This window comes from Tachysurus fulvidraco, chromosome 9 (genome assembly GCF_022655615.1).
Source record: "Tachysurus fulvidraco isolate hzauxx_2018 chromosome 9, HZAU_PFXX_2.0, whole genome shotgun sequence".
NCBI lineage: Eukaryota > Metazoa > Chordata > Actinopteri > Siluriformes > Bagridae > Tachysurus > Tachysurus fulvidraco.
In genome coordinates, this window is record NC_062526.1 from 25,928,892 (window position 1) to 25,951,018 (window position 22,127).

The 22,127-nt window shown below is 38.1% G+C and overlaps 1 protein-coding gene and 1 long non-coding RNA gene across 2 annotated transcripts in view; one reads left to right on the top strand and one right to left on the bottom strand.

Moving 5' to 3' along the window:
* LOC113649525 (obscurin-like) overlaps nucleotides 1-22,127 on the bottom strand; it is a 293,303-nt gene that overhangs the window by 165,940 nt on the left and 105,236 nt on the right. Inside the window, exons 10-11 of the mRNA XM_047818190.1 lie at nucleotides 19,672-19,795; nucleotides 6,176-6,281 (exon numbers count right to left, since the gene is read on the bottom strand). Coding sequence (XP_047674146.1) covers nucleotides 6,176-6,281; nucleotides 19,672-19,795 — 230 coding nt within the window. The remainder of the gene's footprint in view (nucleotides 1-6,175; nucleotides 6,282-19,671; nucleotides 19,796-22,127) is intronic.
* Nucleotides 8,508-9,561, top strand: LOC125145446. The gene is made up of 2 exons (XR_007143812.1): nucleotides 8,508-8,767; nucleotides 9,041-9,561. It is a non-coding gene; the product is annotated as an uncharacterized LOC125145446 (long non-coding RNA).

A 22,127-nucleotide genomic window follows, 5' to 3' on the forward strand; every position in this document is an offset into this window, starting at 1 on the left:
GTTTGGCAGCAAAAACAAAAACTCCAAGACTCAAATAAATTCAGTTGTTCAGTGAAAACTTTATATTTTCATATAAAAAGTAACATTAGCGAATGACTTTATGGTGTAAAAGATAAAATCTTACATACAGCATTTCCTGATATAGTATTAAACAGGAATGTGTGGGTGTGTGTGTTGTGTATTTGTGTGTGAGAGTGTGAGAGAGAGAGAGAGAGATCGATCAGCAGACTCACCTTCAGTGACATGAAGCTGTATAATTAGGAGGAGAAGAAAACACACCTGCATTCTTCCTGAGGACCAACACATTAATCCAAAGAGAGAATTAGAGCTAAACACACACTGACCGACTGCTGCAGTGTGTCTCATCATAATGAACACACTCTATAGATCACATTCACACCCTCACAGTTAAAACAGGAAGTGCAACATTAGCAGTATGGCCTTGACCACATAGAAGTGAGAAGTTTCTCATGTCTTTTGCACAGCAGAACTGAGTCTATGTTCTGAATCCTTATTAATCGTCTAATGCTGATAAACTAATCAACTATTATACATTTCAATGCATCAAACAAAAGCAGTGTGGTTTTGCATTTCTCCTTGTAAACATGTATTTTATTGTGTTTTACATTTTTCATGAGCTTTGACATGACGTAGTGACAGTCAGCAGCAGTCTACAGCATTACTGACCTGACATCTCTATCTAGTGGTCTTTTTGAGTTAGTGCACCAGAATAAAGCTCATTATGATACATTTGATTGATTGATTGATTGATTGATTGATTGATTTTTCATGGAGTCTCTATTCACAAAATTTCACTTAAAATTGACAAATATACAAATGTCTAATGTTTCCCCTTTATACATTGTGTGTCATTCAACACAAAGAAAGTGAACATCTGTTGCAAAGAACTGGATTCAATTTAATTCAAGTTTATTTGTATAACGCTTTTTACAATGGGCTTCGTCTCAAAGCAGCTTTACAGAACATAAACATAGAACAGTAGTTAAACATGAGGAGAAAAAAAAGAATTAATATAGTAAGAAAAAATTAACATATATGTAGTTCACATTGTGTATGTATGTATGTATGTATTCATGTATGTATTTATGTACATGTATTTTTCCCCAATGAGCAAGTCTGAGGTGACTCAGGCAGCAGTGGCAAGGAAAAAAATTAAATTGGTAAGGAAGAAACCTTGAGAGGAACCAGACTCAAAGGGGAACCCATCTTCATATGGGTGGAACTGGGGGTGAGATTACAAATATAGTCAAACAAGTGTCGAATTGGTGTAAAGATCACATGGAGTTCAGATCTCCTCTTGGTATCATAGAGTCCAACTGGAGCTGGTAGATCTGTAGATGTCTCAGGATTCTCATAGAGTCAGCTTCATCTCAGTGGAGGTCCAAAATCTTCATTGCACGGAAAACGATCGGAGCTGGTACAATGTCTGGATGCCTCAGGATGGGTAGAAAGAGAGAAGCAGTGTAGAGGGATCAACATATTTGCTGTTCATAAAAAAGGTGCAAGTCTAAAGTATTGGTGCATAATTTTATGGGATGTATTATGTGTACGCCTGACTAAAGAGGTGAGTTTTTAATCTGCTTTTGAACTGGGAAAGTGTGTCTGAGCCCCGAACACTATCAGGAAGACTATTCCAAAGTTTGGGAGCTAAATAAGAAAACGCTCTACCGCCTTTATTAGACTTAGATATTCTGGGAACTTCCAGAAGTCCTCAGTTTTGTGATCTCAGAGAGCGTGAAGGATTGTAACGTGTTAGAAGACTAGTTAGATACATGGGAGCTAAACCATTAAGAGCCTTGTACGTAAGTAGCAGCAGTTTGTAATAAATTGTAAACTTAACAGGTAGCCAGTGTAGAGATGAAAAAATTGGGGTCATCGACACCACATCGATACATTTACACCCGAACAGATAGTCACGTAAACAAGATTACTTGAGACATAAACACTAGTCAAAATATATTCTAAATAGTGATATTGCATATTGTATATTCACATTACATTAAATCAGCATACTGCTTGATAAGAACTAACATTTTAAGGTAAATAAAAGTTGCAAATTACGAGACGTTTCTATAAAGTCGCTCTGGATATCTGCTTGCAAATAGTCTGTATACCGTACAGTATATATAATTTTACATCACACAAGATTTCAACAAATGTAAGTAAAACTTACTCTCCAGAAATTATATCCTCAGCTGGATCAAGTCGCTCTTCAAAATACAAACGTTCGTCGTCGGAGTCCGTTTCATCTTCCCAGCGTGTCGATAAGTGAATGAATCTGTTAAAACTTTGTGCTTCTTATAGCATTGTTTGCGGGCGTTGATCTTGTTTGCATAGCCTGCTCAGGTAATTTTCATATGAATGGCGCGCGCGCGTGCGGTAGGTGGGATCACATTAAAACCCCTGTAAGCATTGCCCCCCTTTTGCAGGTTTTTCGCCTACATGACCTACCCAACAAAAAGTGGTACAGCTCCCACGTACTTTGACACACAGGGGTCTGTTTCAGATTGATTCTAGGCCTTACTGACACAAAGTTACAGGGGTTTGAATGCAGGTTTTCATTTCCGCCTGGGTTGTTTACCTGATAAACTGATTAATCTTATTTTTCTGGAACATGTTAGGGACCAAATAACAACTGAGAGTCATAGCCACATGTCTTGGCTTTCACCAAAAAAAATTTCAAGTCAAAAGACACAAAAATGGATTTGAATCCATTATATGAATATTTTTCTACGGCCCTGGTCGTCGGGTGCAGCGTTTTTGTGTACTTGTTTACTATATAACTTTGAAATAAAAGGCTGCAGGCTCAGTCTGACAAGCCATAAATAAGCCTAGACTCTCTCTCTATCACTCTGGTGTGAAAACAGGCCTGTAACTTGACACCCTGAGCTGTGAGAGGGACAAAAGGTCAGGGATTACGCAAGAATTCTTCTGCGCATCCAGTTCACGCAGACACAGTCAAAGAACCTAAGGCATGCCGCATAGCGCTGGAATCGTCTGCTTATTGGCTAAACAGCTTTATAGGTCCCAGCCCATTTCATTGCTATTGGAAGGAGTAATTGTCAGTCAAACGCGGGTTCCCAAAAATGAGGTCATGCCACCATTGGCTTCCCAGCCGTCTATCTCTGCCATACAAGCACCGATTGGCTCAAATGAGGGCTTATTTGATTCGTTAGGACCTGGGCTATAAATATGACGTAGGCTTTGAATTTTTGAATATCCCAATTAGGAGTGTTGGATTAAAAGGCTTACAGATTTCAATTCCTTGGACCTGTGTGGATTTTTGTGGATTATTTGTGTTGGAATATATTACCCCAGTGAAGAAAGAGACGCGTTTAAAGGTAAGGGAAAAACCGGTCTAGCGCCACCTAGGTCAGTTTTGTAAGAATTTTTTTTCTAATTGTATGAAGGCTGTGAATCATATTGTGCTTTGTGTGTGGGCTTAAAAAATTATTGAGAGTATTAACTTTACTAGGTAAATAGGTTTTTTCGTGTTTTTGGAGGATTTGATGCTTTAAAGTTGAATTGAAGCTTGTTTCTGGGTCATCCCCTAGTGGCCACTTTGACTTCCGTGCACGGCACGGCGACCCGTAAGAGGTATGAGGTCGAGCCAGAAAGACTGTACCTCTCTTTACTTACATACAGATTACACAAAAAGACAATATTTGCTTTCGATTTTAATTACCACATTTAAAAGTAGACATTTCAGGCTTTCATTAGACATATGTATCATGTTCGTGTGATAAGTATTGGCGGCGTTATCAGTTCATGTTTGTAACGTGTTTCAGGAAGATGGTCAAGGAGACAGAGATGTCTGAATGCACACCCTGGGTACACAGTTAGGGTACAGTTAGAAGTCCAGACAGATCTGGCAGGTTATTTGTGAATCTGTCTTTGGTGGTTGGAATAATAGTTCTACCGAGTCGGTAACGTGGTGAGACACAGCTAGTCTGTTCTATAGGTAGTGTAACATTTAAGGATAAGCACTTCAAAAGAATTAAATCTATACTGTGTTCTCTGGGTAACAGTAAGGTAATCACTAACGATAGTGGCAACACCACCTCCACGACCAGTCTTATAAATATATCCTGATGGTGTAGACTCCTTTAGACCGATGTAGCCAGTAATCTACATCGGTTTGTGTCTGTTGTTCAGCACTGCTCTTCCTAATGAATTTCACCAATCTATATTTTGACACTTTTCCTGTCTGTGGATTGTATACCAGATAAGCTGGGCTATTTTTACTATACCCCACGAATATTCCCTTCTCACATCTAGGGTCCAATTTCTCATGATTGTGTTTGTACACGTAGCATTCTGATCCAAAATCCCACATTTTAGAAAGATTTGGCTTTCTTACTGTCGCCATGAAGTATGGAGTATTCTTAATTCTGGCATTATAGCATCTGTTTCAGATGTGAGTTGCAGTTTGGACAGCATAAGGCCACAGCACTTTTGGTAATCCCTTCTCTATTAGCAGATAAGATTGTTCGCCATTGTCTCTCAGCTGTACCATTTTGATGAGGAGAGTACGGAGATGATGTGTCATGTCTTATATCCGTTTCTCATAAAAGTGACTGAAATGCATTGCCCGTGTATTATGTGCCATTGTCTGATCTTATGCTTTTGACTCTACCGTATGGTGCATTGTTTGCAAGGAACTTCTCTGTCGCTAGAGTAGCGTCACTCTTGAATTAATAGATAGATTATATATTAAACATTTTATTCAGATTTTATATATATATATATAAAATACTCTTTTATCCTCCAGGGTTGCAGGGTTGAGGGTTCGATTCCCGCCTCCGCCTTGTGTGTATGGAGTTTGCATGTTCTCCCCGTGCCTCGGGGGTTTCCTCCGGGTACTCCGGTTTCCTCCCCGGTCCAAAGACATGCATGGTAGGTCGATTGACATTTCTGGAGAAATTGTCCATAGTGTGTGATTGTGTGAGTGAATGAGAGTGTGTGTGCCCTGCGATGGGTTGGCGCTCTGTCCAGGGTGCGTCCTCCCTTGATGCCCAATGGCGCCTGGGATGGGTACAGGCTCCTTGTGGCCCAAGGGGTTTGGATGAGCGGTGGAGAATGAATGAATGAATGAATGAATGAACTTTTAAAAGTAAAAAAGCTGTAACTAGGAATGCTAAAGGAAAATATGCTGAGAAAAATGAACCTGTTATTGTTGAGTATGCAACGTGATATCCAGAATCTCTGCAGTCAATCTCAGCATGTTGAGTAATTAATGCACTCAATGAGGAGAAAATCTGGAGAAAATAGCACACTGAGAGGCATGGGCAAGTGTAAAAGGTTCACAGTTTATTGTACTGCTGTGGAATATGAAGACGGGCCCTTATCATTCTTTACTCTGAGTTCTAACACTGGTTCTAACACGGAGACAAAGAAAGAAAACCATTGTCGACAGTTGGCTACATACAAAGGTTCATCAGTCAAGGTGCAATCTGAACAAACTTGTCTGCTCCTTTGGGAAGATCTTTATGTCATCAGGTACTTTATTAAAGCTCCATCTGAAAGTGTGTGGTTTAGCTTATAGTTCAGGGCAGAAGGACAGACTGTCCCACGATTCCAGTCACATCCACTGTCTGTTGATTCGGTCTGCAACCTGGAGAATGAACAGTGACATGACATACGGCTAAGTACGGTGACTCAGAATACTCAGAATTTGTTCTCTGCATTTAACCCATCCGAAGTGCACACACACACACACACCGTGAACACACATCCGGAGCAGTGGGCAGCCATTTATGCTGCGGCGCCCAGGGAGCAGTTGGGGGGTTCAGTGCCTTGCTCAAGGGCACCTCAGTCGTGGCCGGCCCGAGACTCGAACCCACAACCTTTGGGTTACGAATCAGACTCTCTAACCATTAGGCCACGACTGCCCCAACAAACAAACATCAACATATTGCATTGATGTTACAACATCAGATTAATCTGTCATGAGATTATCACTGAAGTAACATTGTGAATAAAAAGGACTCATTACCTTTAACATCACACCTGTAATCTCCTCCATCCTGTTCAGTCAGGTGTGATACAAGCAGAGAGAGATTTCCTGAAGAGTGATCATTAACCAGCTGAAATCTCTCTTTGTACTCATCACTCTCAGGAGCTATTAGGACTTGTGTATTTTTCCCAAGTGAATGTCTCAGGTTTGCTGTGGAGCTCAGTGCAGGAGCAGGGCAGCAGTACTGAGTCTCCTGTGTATGCAGTGATCTGTTCTGTCTCTTTATTTCCTTTCAGCCTGCAGCCTGTATGAACACACCAGTTAATGATGTGTTAATGAGCAGTTCACCATCTGTAACAACTCTACAGAACTACAGACATCCTGTAACTCCACAACTTACTTGTTCATTAATTAGAAAAACTCTCTAATAAACTACAGTCATATCATGTCACAGTTTTGTTAGCTCACAGCACACAGCAACAGACATGGGGTTTCCTCATGTGATGTTTCTACAGTCAGGCAAAAATAATTAGATGCTTGTGACAGAAAATATCAGCAGAAAAAAAAATCATGGTCAAGTCATATCTTTGACATGATTGTTACAAAATCTTGTGATGTAACCACATGGACGACGATTTAAAGAACCTCGATGAGTAACAGCCAATGAGAGAGCAAGAGGAAGGTGTAGGGGGACGAGGAAGGAACAACCAGAACAGCCATCATGATGAAGGAGACTCAGTGTTCTACATGAACCCAGGACATAGACGGGGATTAATAAAGACCTGGCAGAAAGTTATTATGTAATAAGTGTTAAGCAGGTTTGATCAAAGACCAATAATGAACATTTTCTCATATTTATGTTTCTATTTACATTCAGTTTGGCAGCAAAACCAAAACCTCAAATAATTTGTTTTTCATTGGGAACTTTGTATTTTCATATAAAAAGTAAAATGTAAAATTAGTGAATGACTTTACAGCATTTTCTGACAAAGTAGTAAACAGGAATGTGTGAGAGAGAGAGAGATCAGCAGACTCACCTTCAGTGACATGAAGCTGTATAAGGAGGAGGAGAAGAAAACACACCTGCATTATTACCTTACCTCATTCACACCCTCACAGTTAAAACAGGAAATGCAAAAGTAGCAGTATGGCCTTGACCACATAGAAGTAAGAAGTCTCTAATGTCTTTTGCACAGCAGAACTGAGTCTATGTTCTGAATCCTTATTAATCATCTAATGCCGATAAAGTAATCAACTATTATACATTTTAATGCATCAAACAAAAGCAGTGTGGCATTTCTCCTTGCAAACATGTATTTTATTGTGTTTTACATTTTTCATGAGCTTTGACATGACATAGTGACAGTCAGCAGCAGTATACAGCATTACTAACCTGACATCTCCATCTAGTGGTCTTTTAGAGTTAGTGCACCAGGATAAAGCTCATTATGATATGATATGATTCATTCATTCATTTTCATGACGTCTCCATTTACCTCACTGCACTTAAAAATGACAAATATACAAATGTCTGTTATTCTAATCTTTCCCCTTTATACAATGTGTGTCATTCAACACAAAGAAAGTAAACATCTGTTGCAAAAAACTGGACAAAAAGTAGTAGAGCACTTGTCCATACTCTTCAGTATTCTGTGCAGTGTACAATAAGGAGTTGAATAAGGAGGTTTATATGGGTGAGATATTAAACTCACAATTTATTGTACTGCTGTAGAATAGACAGGCCCTTATCATTCTTTACATTGAGTTCTAACACTGGTTATAATACAGAGACAAAACAAGAGACAAAGCAACAAAATATTGTTGGCAATATACAAAGGTTCATCAGGCAAGGTGCAATCTTGAGTCTGGCAGCCTTACCAAGGTTATGCTGGATCAGACATTGAGACTTGCTATCATAATCTACTAATCTATGTATGGAGGACTATATCTGAACAAATCCTTTGATTATTTCATTGATGCAGACTCACTGTCCCATCTCCATCACCTCTGCTGTAATTGACTGTACTAGAACCTGGAGATAATAATGTCCACAACTTACTTGTGTCCAATAAACACTAATTTTAATAAGTCTCTAATAAATGACTATCATATCGTGTTACAGTATTATAAGTTCACAGCACACAGCTACAGCCATGTGGTTTCCTCATATAATGTTTCTACAAACTAGGGCAAAAATGTTCAGATGCTGGTGACAGAAAATAACAGCAGCAAAAAAAAACATTTCTTAAATTTATCCAAATGAAGAGATTATTGAGTGTCTGTTAGAATGTAAAGGTCTCTCATCATCTGTCACACACATGGTCAAGTGTTAATCCACAGAACACAAACTACACAATGTTCACATGAACATGTTCCTCTGAGAAACTGAAACTCTGCATGTATTTTACTGTGAACAGCGAAATCCACATCTATTTTAGTGACATTACACAAAAAACAGGAAATGACAAGAACACCCCACATGGGTAAAAAGTTTAGTGATTTTGTAACCCCTTTCATTTTGTATCCCGAATTAACACTTATTAAGCACTACTTGAAAAATTGGTACTGCGCCTTTAAATGTGTCTCACGCAGTGTGTACTGTATGTGTAATCAGCAGGGAGAAAACACACATAAAATGAGGATATTTTGTTGATATCGTGTTATTATCTGAGTAAAACCAGTCCGAATGAATGGATGTCAAAGAAAATGTGCTTAAATTGTTAATGTGAAGCGTTAAATGTGCTAAGAGAGCCGCTAAGTGTAGCATCACGATGATAGTTTGCTAATCGTGTAAGGCTTCGTGCAATGCTCATGTTATTGTGTTTCTTTCTCATGTAGAGTAAAAGTGCTAACGTATAAAATGTAACTTTGCTAATGTAAATGATGTAAAAGTGTGTTAGCTCAAACTGTCAAAGATGGTTAAAAAAGGGTTTGTTTTGTAAACTTTTTCAAAGAAGAAAAAAATGAAAAAATCTTATAGTTATAAACATGTAATCTCTCTTTAAGGGATGTTTAAGTGTTATAATGTTCTGATTTAATCCTTTTAAAATGTATGTTGTGCAGATTTTTGTTTCCTGGACAAATTGTTGGATGATACGATTGGAACTTGAATAATCTGAGTGGATTCTTCTTGATAACTCTTCGTCACCTTGTCGTCATGTATCAACTCTTCAGCTCTTGGTTCTTCTGTTCTTACCTAGATGTTATTTCTGGGGAAGTGGTAGGACCGAGACTTTACATCATGCACATTGCCCGGGACTGAATACATATTTTTTTTTTGCATCCCAAGAAAAGGAAGAAGACCCTGAACATTTACAGATTGGGGATATCATTTTCAAAATGCTTGGGTTATGATTGTATTGTTAATATTTGTTTCAAGTTAATTGTCAGTTTGTTTTCATTACTTGGGTTTTCTGAAGTGCTTGAACAGGAAAAAAACATTCACATAGATTGCCACAATATACATTACTGGCTAACCGTTTCTCTGTGTGTGTGTGTGTGTGTGTGTGTGTGTGTGTGTGTGTGTGTGGCACTGATTCATTTTTTTTAAATATTGCCTTTAATAAACCTTTATGATGCTTTCAGTTGTTCTTTCAAACTTGAGTATTTAAATGACACATGCCCTAAAAGCTCCTTGAACGAATTCAGAGGAACAGACATTTAGATTTAGATAAGCCCTGAGACAGGGGCTACAATGTCTCCACACATACTGTGTTTCAAGTATCTTTGACATGATTGGTACAAAATCTTGTGATGTAGCCACATGTATGATGCTATAAGAACCTCGATGAGTAACAGCCAATGAGAGAGCGAGAGGAAGGTGTAGGGGGACGAGGAAGGAACAACCAGACCAGCCATCATGATGAAGGAGACTCAGTGTTCTACATGAACCCAGGACATAGACGGGGATTAATAAAGAGATGGCAGGAAATTCTTACTTAATAAGTGTTAAGCAGGTTTGATTAAAGACCAATAATGAACATTTTCTCCTGTTTATATTTCTATTTCTGGGAAATTTCCCCATTGTGGGACGAATAAAGGCAAATATTATTTACCTTCAAAAGATTTAACTTCCAAAATTCAAATAATTTCAGTTGTTTAATTAAGAACTACCAAGAGAGAATTAGAGCTAAACATACATTGACCAAGTGCTGCAGTGCGTCTCATCATAATGAACACACTTTAAATATCACATTGCAGTTTTATTACCTTACCTCATTCTCACCCTCACAGGAATTGGTAACACAGGAAGTGCAAATTTATCTGCTCATCACTGACCAGTTAGAAGAGAGTCAGAAGTCTCTCATGTCTATGGTACATTAGACTTAAGTCCTAAATGTTAAAAAATAGTAATATTTTATCTATAACTATCTAATATTACTCATTTTAAATACCACCATAATGAACACACCCTAATTTCCACACAATTACTGTTAAAACAGGGAGTACAACATTTACAGCACTTGTTTGATCTGACTGAAGTGAGAAAATTAAAAAAGCCCAAACTGAGAAAATGTCACAAAAACAACAGACAAGAACAACAGTATTATTAAAGTAAGAAACGGGCGAGAGGAAATGAGCCACAGGTGGCAGCAAAAACACTATATAGAGACAGTTGGACAACAACATACAAGAAAGTAGAACTATGTAGACCTCTAGTGGCCAAAGCATGAAATGCCACGTCCAGAATCCTGACATTCTCAATGTTAGAGAGAGAGAGAGAGAGAGAGAGAGAGAGAGAGAGAGCTTTAACACAAAAAAAAAAAAAAACAAAAAAAAAGGTTTGAGGTATTTAATGCTTTTAATTGTTATCTGCAAGAGAGTACACAAACTTTACAAAGTTTTGCTTTACATGCTTTTTCAATAATATATAAATAAATAAGAAAAAGTTAAAATACTTTTTTCACGGAGTGAAGCTGATGGAGTACATCTCCAAGCTCCATTCTCTACCAGTTTTGGTTTGCACTGGCCAACAAAACCTTTGTACTCAGAGACTTCTTTACTTCCTGCCTTGGATTGATTGATTGATTGATTGATTGATTGATTGATTGATTGATTGATTGTTTGATTGTTTGATTGATTGAGTGAGTGAGTGAGTGAGTGACTGATTTTTCATGGAGTCTCCATTCACTTAATTTCAGTTAAAAATGACAAATATACAAATGTCTGTTATTCTAATTTTCCCCCTTTATACATTGTGTGTCATTCAACACAAAGAAAGTGAACATCTGTTGCAAATAACTGGACAAAAAGTACACTTGAACTGGAAAAAAGAGCACTTGTCCATACTTTTCAGTTTTCTGTGCAGTGTACAATAAGGAGTTGAATAAGGAGGTATATATGGGTGAGATATTAAACTCATATAATGATGACTCTGGACATTTTTCCATCCCACCTGCAGAAGTCACACTTACCAGAGTGCTGGTGTAACCTCAGCCCTTCTCTTACTTATCAAGAGCTTAATCCTGGTCTGCATTGTGGTTGATATGGAGTTTCTCCCAATAACACAGGGAATAAGGTGGGAATACATCATGAAGAAGGAGACAGGTCATGACATGATGTTACATGATTTAGAGTCACTAATCTGTCTACCAGCATGTTTTTGTACAGGAGATCATGGGAAACTTAACACTGATGGTAATATGAGCTCAGGATCAATCCAGAAACCCTGAAGCTGTGAGGGTCTGGAATACTGAGCTTCAACTTTTAAAAGAGAAAAACTTTAACTAATGAAGTTATTCATACTGACGTACGTGTCCCTTAGTGACACGTTTTCGGATTTTGTAGGAAACCCTTCCCTAACCCCAATAAGAGATGCGTCCTAGTTTGCATGGGTTAGTGTTGAAAACACAATATCAACTATCAGAGTTGATCTTACCTTGAATGCAGGTGTCCTTCAAAGTCCCTCGGTCTTCTAACAAAGGATCCTCTTCAAGTACTTCTACCTAATCAATTGTTTGAATCTTTAAATGAATTAGTCAGACTTAGACCTTTTTGTCATTTCAGAGTCCTTACAATGGGAGGCCAAATTTTTATTAAAAGTAGTGTAATACAGATAGATGTGTGTAATATATGTAAAGTAAAAAAAAAGAAAAATACAATAAAATCTCCTTCAAATAATCAAATAGTATTAGAATAAGTAAAGGTAATTAAAATGCAAAGATTATAACAAACCAAGAAACACTCTCTAAGTGTAAGCTTGCATTTGTTCTATGATGCACACAGAGTATAACATGCACTGAGAATCTTTACACTAGAATGCACACACAATGTAATTCAAGACAAGCTTTCATACATTTTCAAGCCTTTCGCCAATATGGCATTCTTACTGACTTTAAAACCAACAACTGGTAACCCTGTGGTCAGTGACAAAATGTATTTAAGGTATACATTCCTCTCAAAAAGCACACGCTTGCAATATCATCTTACTGACTAAGTCTTTCCCCCACATGTGTTGGGGTTTCCCTTTACAGGTTACTGTCAGTGGTATCCTTCTGAGCACTGAGGGTTGACTTTTTCTAAGAGAGCCTTCATATAACATATCTTTTAACACACAAGCAATATTACCGCATACATATTTTGAAAGCAAAGAAAGAAAAAATATATAAAGAAATAAAGAAAACGTGCATCCTGTCCCTCTATCAGTTCACACCAACATTCGAGTCACAACCAACAGATGTTTACAAATAGATGGTCTCTTCAAAGGGATTTCTCAGACACTTACAGACAGAAGTTTTTTATGATGCACAACATAGGGATAAGTGGCTCAGGCCTTCTGAAACTCCACAACTCACTAATGTCCACAGTAAGGATGTAACTGAATATAACATCATGAACAGACAACATGCTCTACACGGATACAAGTACAGCTCTGTGTCAGTAATTGGATGTGCAGTGTTTGTTTATTCTACAGTATTGTGATCTAATCCATTCTATTTGCTTTATACTGTGGGGAATTTTAATACATAGAAGGTTCAAATTATACCCCAACTAGGGGAAAGATGAAAAGGGGAGAAAAAAGCATACATTGAGGGTCAAATGCTATCAGGTGCATCAGGAACAAACAGGCACACAGGCCATTAGGGCCATTAGAGGCAAGCAAATCCTAGACAGAGACCATTAGATGTTGAATGATTAATAAATGATCAACCATCTAGCTATATGCTGAAAAACACTCAGCAACCCCCCCCCCCCCCCACACACACACACAGTGAGGCAAAAAAGAACGTGTGCACATACAGGATTCAGGCCCAAAAAGTTGAATTTAAAGGTTTTAATAATGAGATAAGGAAAAAGAGTCAAAAGGAAAAAGAGTCACTTCTTAATATAAAATGGTTTGACAGCAAAACGAGGAGGATATTTTGTCTTTTTGTTAACACGCCACGTAGTTTGAGTAGCTTGTGTGTTTGTGGATGAGGCTGAAGGAGTCTGGGTAGATTTGGTGGCCACTGTAGCAGTCTGGGTTGAAACATTGATTCTCCTAGCAGCAGATGTGTCACAGGGCTGACCACGACTCTCCATGTCCTGGAGATAATGAGTAATGACCTCAGTGAGATGATCAGCAGTAGGAGATGGAGCAGAAAGATTAGTCTCATCCAAGAGATTTGCAACCCAAGCAGAGATGGAAGCTAAAAATACAAGAGCTTCAGTAAACACATACTCACTCTAGCCACCAGGGTATAATAAGTAAACCAATGACTACTGCACACTGTATCCAAAGAGACAGAACAGTAAAGAACAGGTTTTAAGTCATATAGAAGAGAAAATGTTGGTAGACAAGAACATGAGTAGATCCAATACGTACCCATGTGTAGTTGCGTTAAGTTGAGTCTGTTAAAGAAAAACCTCAGGAAAGAGAATAAGTCTAAAAACACATAAAACCCAACTTATAAGCTTTATGGCCTGATGACGTAGGCCCAAGTCCTATGGAAATGGGACCCCTCAGGTGGAAGATATTGGGAATTTAGTTGGCCTAATGCATAGGCAAATATTGACCCAACGTCTTGTCAAAAAGGGTCCATTTTGGAGATAAAGGTAAATTCCTGAGCATGTGGAAAATGCGTGCGTGAGCAGTTTTATGATTGGATAGCAAGGAGGGTATGGTGAAGAGGGGGGCATGTCAGAGCTGTATATAAGCTTGCTGAAATCAGCAGTGCTTCGGTGTAAGTATCGTCTGCTAGACAAACTTGTATCCCTGGTACCAGCTGGTTGATTGCTGTCTATACGACTGTCAATAAACCTACCTCAACTGAATCCAGTCTTCGTGAGTTTGGCTGATCATTTCTTCTTTAAATTTTAAATTGGAGTTGCTGTTTAAACTTATAGTCAGATAGCCTGGGCCAATGTAGGGTGGAGACGGTTTTCTCCTACAGTACGTTTATCCAAAGTTACTTTATCCAAAGTTTTTCCAGGATTTAAAATAACATCCATATTTTACTGTTTTGCTCTTTTTGCTTTGCTGATTATTTGCACTGTAATTGTGGAAATGCTGTAAAGAGTGAGAGAGAAAGAGAAAGAAAGAAACTCACCTTCATGTGAAGAAGAAAGAGAAGATTAAAACACATGAGCATTTTTAGCAGAGACACTGTGTGTGGAAATGCAGTCTTACATTCAATCTTTAATGCTCACACACACACACACACACACACACACACACACACACACACACTTGTGAAGCAATAGTTTCAACTACTTTTTTCAGTTGTTACTTCCTGTTTTGACAGTCATACACAACTCCCCTCTCTCTCTCTCTCTCTCTCTCTCTCTCTCTCTCTCTCTCTCTCTGTCTCTCTCTCTCTCTATCTATCTATCTATCTATCTATCTATCTATCTATCTATCTATCTATCTATCTATCTATCTATCTATCTATCTATCTATCTATCGCTTATATTTTCTACCAGCATCAGGCCCAAGCATGTATTACTCACCTTCAGTGACATGACCAATCTTACTGAGGACCCAAATCCACACACTATACTGATCACACACACTGCAGGTTTAACACATTACCACATTCACACACTGACAGGAAGTGAAAATATTAGCAACACACCACTGACAAGGTAGAAGAGTGAAATACTAAAAGCGTGATGCTGCATCGAAACACACAAAAGCCAAACACTGCTTTCACCAAACAACACAATGAGTAAAGACACTGATTTCAAAAAATAAGCAGGTTTTTTATTAATAATTGTAAGAATTGTTGACATGGTGATGATATGCTGATGTGGCATTGACAGCAGAAGTATACAGGAAAGTCCAAAGATAAGAAGAGTTCATTTAAACTTGTGGACAGAAAAAAATTTAAAAAGTGAAACTGGTACGGATCCAATTTGTGAATGAAAAACAGCTAAAATACGTTCAGACGGACTACAATACAATACAGTATGTAGAAATACAACTGCACATACGTACAATAAGTTCAAAATCTGGTCGACCACATTAATTTATAATCAGTGTTCTAAGATAAAACATCTTGTGGACTCTAATTAAACTGAATAATTAGACAATTATAGCTTTTTTATTCCACTAGATGGCAAAATAGAACAATAAATTCTAAAAAGGACCATTCTGGTCTGTTCATCAGGTGTGTAAATGTTGTGTGGTCTGTTGGTCAGGTGTGAAGAAGGAAAAACATGAATAAAGACATCTAGTGGCCAAAACATGGAATGACAGGTGCAGAATCCTAAAGACACTAGGAAATAGAGAGAGCAAAAAGAAAAGCAGGAAATCTACAACTGACCAGCCCTAGGAGCTCCACTCAGGTTAACAGATGCTCCTCCTGCAATTTCTTGGCATGCTGGCAGGGCAGGCATTCTTTCCTCCATTTCAGTGAGTCTTTGGAGGTGGAAAAGCTGCATCTTGCCAAACTCAGGAGGAACATTCACAGCTATAACTGGTGGAGTAACTACATACTGCCTTTAGTCTGTTTTAAAGGCACTTTGGTAACCCTTTCACCAGGCAGTGCCTATATTATTGGGTCATACATGTTATATGGTACATGGAGTAATCTTGTCTCTTAATATCAAGGCCCACCATTCAGGGGTGTAGCATCTTCATCTACCCTGTTCAGGGGTGTCCCCATGCATAATGTTTTGCTGTGACAGGCTGGTCCTGCTACACACCGGGCATGACTGGTGTCTTTCTTCAGACAATCAGAATCTGAGGGACACGTGACTTGGATGCCCTTTGTCAGCCAATTAAATATTGTCATGTGTTCACAGAAGCTTCCATGAACACGGTTACAGGTTACAGGAATGAAAGAATGAAAAGACAGAATGAAAATCACAACCCACCTTTAACCATCAATGTTCTTGCAGTTATTTTCTGCTTGGACTGGTCTTGTGAATTAAATGGGTTTAATCCAAACCTCAACAATAAAAGATCAAATAATTTTGACCAGAAATGATTTACAAGCAGGAATTTTCTTCAATAATAAAAATATTTCAGTAATAATAATGATTTTATGGCTTGTTACAAGGATCTGATTAAACTAGAGTAAATCTCACTAATGTTCATTGTTCTGTTGGATAATTTTTCTGTGTTGTGTAATAAAAAGCAGAAAATGAGGACAATCCACAGTGAACTTTTCAGCTTCTGTCATTTATTTTTAAAAAAGAAATCAGCATAGAAAAGTTTGTTACATCTAAAGCTGAGCGCTTTTGTCACCTTTACAGGTGTGTATAGAACTAAAGGAGTCATATTATATCAAGCATGCCTTAAAAAATTTAATCTTTATAGTTTCTTCTTCTTGTGTGTGTGTGTGTGTGTGTGTGTGTGTGTGTGTGTGTGTGTGTGTGTGTGTGTGTGTGTGTGTGTGTGTGTGTGTGTGTTAGTTAGTTTTGATGCTGGCGTATACTGTAACTTCTTCTGATGCCACAGGAGTGTGTGCTGCTCTCACAGTGTTACTGTGGACTACAGTCGAGTACAGCAAACCATCCTGTAGGAATAGAGCAGCAATAAATGTTATCACACACACACACACACACACACACACACACACACACACACACACACACACACACACACACACACACACACACAATAAAACATATACACATGTCCATATAAAATACACACATTTAGAATTATACACACCTGACACACCTGTTCTTCTTCTTTGTTGTGTTTAGTTTTTGGATCCATGGTGGTGTACAGAGCATCAGAATCATACTGTAGGAAAAATATGATGCATTAGAAAAAACTAATGACACACACACACACACACACACACACACACACACACACACACACACACACACACACACACACACACACACACTATGTGATGATCAATCTACTGAACAATGGTATGTTTTCCAACCTGCTCCTTCTTCTGTCCTGCTTGTCCATCATCAATCTCGATCTGTCCTCGTCTCTGTACTACAGAATGAAACGGAGTGAAATGCAGAAATGTGTGTGAGTGAGTGAGTATGTGTGTGTGTGTGTGTGTGTGTGTGTATATACCTCTGTGTTTCCAGAAGATGACCAACCCAAGTATCAGCAGCAGCAGCAAAACCCCAACAGCAGTACAGATGATGATGGTGGTATTGAGAGGATCTGACAGATGATTATTGTTTTGAGAGTTTATCCCTATGTGGAACAGATGAGAAGTGAAAAGGACACAGGGGTTTAAATTCTTCACTCTGACTTGTTCACCATGTTGAATCATTATCTTGCTCTGACAGTTTACATTAACACACTGATTCTAATATGTTATAATTTCTATACTAACAGCTCCTTCACAGAATCACAGGGAGAACTCTGGTGGACTCTACAAAATCTAAGGCCAATTTTAAGATTTATTACTTTTTTACTAACCATCTGATTAATTTGTTAATGCATATTAGCTTTCTATTTAAATAAAGTTTTTCTGAAATGATTCTACTCCTGTAGATGTTAAAAGAACAGAAGAACATCATGAGCTCATCTTAAATAAACAGAAGTTAATGTAGTGTGTTGACTAACGTACTAACACTAAAACTAAGACTTTTCATTGCAGTGTGTATCAGTGGTGTGTGGTACCTGGTCTGGAATGAGGTGAAGTTGTTGTGATCACTGGTGTGGATGATGAAGGTCTTGTTGGTGCAGCTGTAAGGAGAGAAAGGTGTAATAAGTTATAAATAAAGAGTGTGATGTGTGGTGAGTGAAGGCAGGACACAAGTGTGGAAACTCAGTGTGTTCTTTATTAAAGACAATCCAGGAATCGTAGTGAGAAGTGAAAGCAGGTCAGAACACAAACTCAGATAATCTGTAATCATAAACACAAACACAGACGAAGGACAGAACAGAGAACAGAAATGTGCCTAATTATTACATTTTATTTATCAGTTATTGTCACCAAGATTTGATGAATGATCTCCACATCATTTATTATAAAGTAGAAGTTCACATATTTATTAAAATATTTCATTGCCATAGATAAACACTGTAGTTGACATCACATATGGTTTATATACAGAAGGATGTTTTACCTTTTACTGTGAGTTTGATGTCTGTACTGATTTTGTTGTTGATCTCACAGCTGTACAATCCTCCATCCTCTACAGTCAGGTGTGATATGAGTAGAGAGAGATTTCCTGGAGGATGATCATTAAAGACCTGAACTCTGTCTGTGTAGAGATTTGTCTGCTCCTTTGGGAAGATCTTTATGTCATCAGATCCTTTATAAAAGCTCCATCTGAAAGTGTGTGGTTTGGCTTGTAGTTCAGAGCAGTAGCAGGGCAGAAGGACAGACTGTCCCATGATTCCAGTCACATCCACTGTCTGTTGATTCAGTCTGCAACCTGGAGAATGAACTAACATCAACATATTGTATTGATGTTACAACATCAGATTGATCTGTCATGAGATTATCACTGAAGTAACATTGTGAATAAAAATGAATCATTTACCTTTAACAGTGAGTCTGATGTATCTGTATTCATTAACTTTAACATCACACATGTAATCTCCTCCATCCTGTTCAGTCAGGTGTGATATGAGCAGAGAGAGATTTCCTGAAGAGTGATCATTAACCAGCTGAAATCTCTCTTTGTACTCATCACTCTCAGGAGATATCTGTGTCCACTTATTTCCATCTGTAATTTTCTTCCATGTGAATGTCTCAGGTTTGCTGTGGAGCTCAGTGCAGGAGCAGGGCAGCAGTACTGAGTCTCCTGTGTATGCAGTGATCTGTTTCATATCTCTATTTCCTTTCAGACTGCAGCCTGTATGAACACACCAGTTAATGATGTGTTAATGAGCAGTTCACCATCTGTAACAACTCTACAGAACTACAGACATCCTGTAACTCCACAACTCACTAATGTCCACAACTTACTTGTGTCCAATAATCACAAATTTTAATAACTCTCTAATATCCACAAGTGGTCATTAGAGAAAGACTTTTGCAATTAAAATGTATTTTTAAACATTTCCTATAAAACCACACACTTCATCATACACAACTACAGACAAATTATGTCACAGTATTGTGGCAAGCTACAGACATGTAGTTTCATCACATGACACTTCTACAGACTCAGGCAAAAATGTTTAGAGGCTTTTTACACAGACAATAACAGCAGAAAAAACATTTCTCAAATTTATACAAATAAAGGGATTAATTTATTGTATTGATGTTACAATATCAGATTAATGTGTCATGAGATTATCACTGAAATAACATTGTGAATAAAAATGACTCTTTTACCTTTAACAGTAAGTCTGATGACTCTGTATTCATACCCTTTAACATCACACCTGTAATCTCCTCCATCCTGTTCAGTCAGGTGTGATATGAGCAGAGAGAGATTTCCTGAAGAGTGATCATTAACCAGCTGAAATCTCTCTTTGTACTCATCACTCTCAGGAGATATCTGTGTCCATTTTTTTGTGTATTTCTTCCATGTGAATGTCTCAGGTTTGCTGTGGAGCTCAGTGCAGGAGCAGGGCAGCAGTACTGAGTCTCCTGTGTATGCAGTGATCTCTTCTGTCTCTTTATTTCCTTTCAGACTGCAGCCTGTATGAACACACCAGTTAATGATGTGTTAATGAGCAGTTCACCATCTGTAACAACTCTACAGAACTACAGACATCCTGTAACTCCACAACGCACTAATGTCCACAAATTTCTCGTGTCTAATAATGACTAATTTTAATAACTCTCTAATAAACTACAGACAAATCATGTCACAGTATTATAAGCTCACAGCACACAGCTACAGACATGTGGTTTCCTCATATGACATTTCTACAGACTCAGGCAAATATATTTAGATGTTTGTGACATTTCTTAAATTCATCCAAATAAAGAGATTATTGAGTGTCAGTTTGAATGTAAAGGTCTCTCATCATCTGTCACACACATGGTCAAGTGTTAATCCACAGAACACAAACTACACAATGTTCACATGAACATGTTCCTTTGAGACACTGAAACTCTGCATGTATTTTACTCTGAACAGCAAAACCCACTTCTATTTTAGTGACACAAAACCAGACAAGCCACAAGAACCAGGAAGTGACAATGTGAACACACCACATGGGTTTCAAGTATTTTTGACATGATTGTTACAAAATCTTGTGATGTAACCACATGTACGACGCTAAAAGAACCTTGATGAGTAACAGCCAATGCGAGAGCGAGAGGAAGGTGTAGGGGGACGAGGAAGGAACAACCAGAACAGCCATCATGATGAAGGAGACTCAGTTTTCTACATGAACCCAGGACATAGACGGGGATTAATAAAGACCTGGCAGAAAGTTCTTACTTAATAAGTGTTAAGCAGGTTTTATTAATATCCAATAATGAACATTTTCTTAATGTTAATGTTTCTATTTACATTCAGTTTGGCAGCAAAACCAAAAACTCCAAAACTCAAATAATTTCAGTTGTTCAGTGAGAACTTTATATTTTCATATAAAAAGTAAGATTAGTGAATAACTTTATGGTTTAAAAGATACAATCTTACATACAGCATTTCCTGATATAGTATTAAAAAGGAATGTATATGTGTGTGTGTGTGTGTGTGTGTGTGTGTGTGTGTGTGTGTGAGAGAGAGAGAGAGAGAGAGAGAGAGAGAGAGAGAGAGAGAGAGAGATCAGCAGACTCACCTTCAGTGATATGAAGCTGTATAAGGAGGAGGAGAAGAAAACACACCTGCATTCTTCCTGAGGACCAACACATTAATCCAAAGAGAGAATTAGAGCTAAACACACACTGACCGACTGCTGCAGTGTCTCATCATAATGAACACACTTTAAATATCACACTGCAGCTTTATTACCGTACCTCATTCACACCCTCACAGTTAAAACAGGAAGTGCAACATAAGCAGTATGGCCTTGACCACATAGAAGTGAGAAGTTTCTCATGTGTTTTGCACAGCAGAACTGAGTCTATGTTCTGAATCCTTATTAATCATCTAATGCTGATAAACTAATCAACTATTATACATTTTACTGCATCAAACAAAAGCAGTGTGGTTTTGCATTTCTACTTGTAAACATGTATTTTATTGTGTTTTACATTTTTCATGAGCTGTGACATGACGTAGTGACAGTCAGCAGCAGTCTACAGCATTACTGACCTGACATCTCCATCTAGTGGTCTTTTAGAGTTAGTGCACCAGAATAAAGCTCATTATGATACATTTGATTGATTGATTGATTGATTTTTCATGGAGTCTCCATTCACTTCATTTCACTTAGAAATGACAATATATACAAATGTCTGTTATTGTAGTTTCCCCTTCATTCAGCGTGTGCGTTTCATTCAACTCAAAGTGAACTGTTGCAACGAACTGGGCAAAAAGTAGTAGAGCACTTGTCCATTCAGTATTCTGTGCAGTGTACAATAAGGAGTTGAATAAGGAGGTTTATGTGGGTGAGATATTAAACTCATGTAATGATGAGTCTGGACATTTCTCCATCCCACTTAACCCCAATAAGAGATGCGTCCTAGTTTGCAGGGGTTAGTGTTGAAAACACAAGATCAACTATCAGAGTTGATCTTACCTTGAATGCAGGTGTCCTTCAAAGTCCCTCGGTCTTCTAACAAAGGATCCTCTTCGAGTTCTTCTACCTAATCTATAGTTTTTTTCTTTAAATGATGGAGTCAGACTTAGACCTTTTTGTCTTTTCAAGGTCCTCACAATGGGAGGCCAA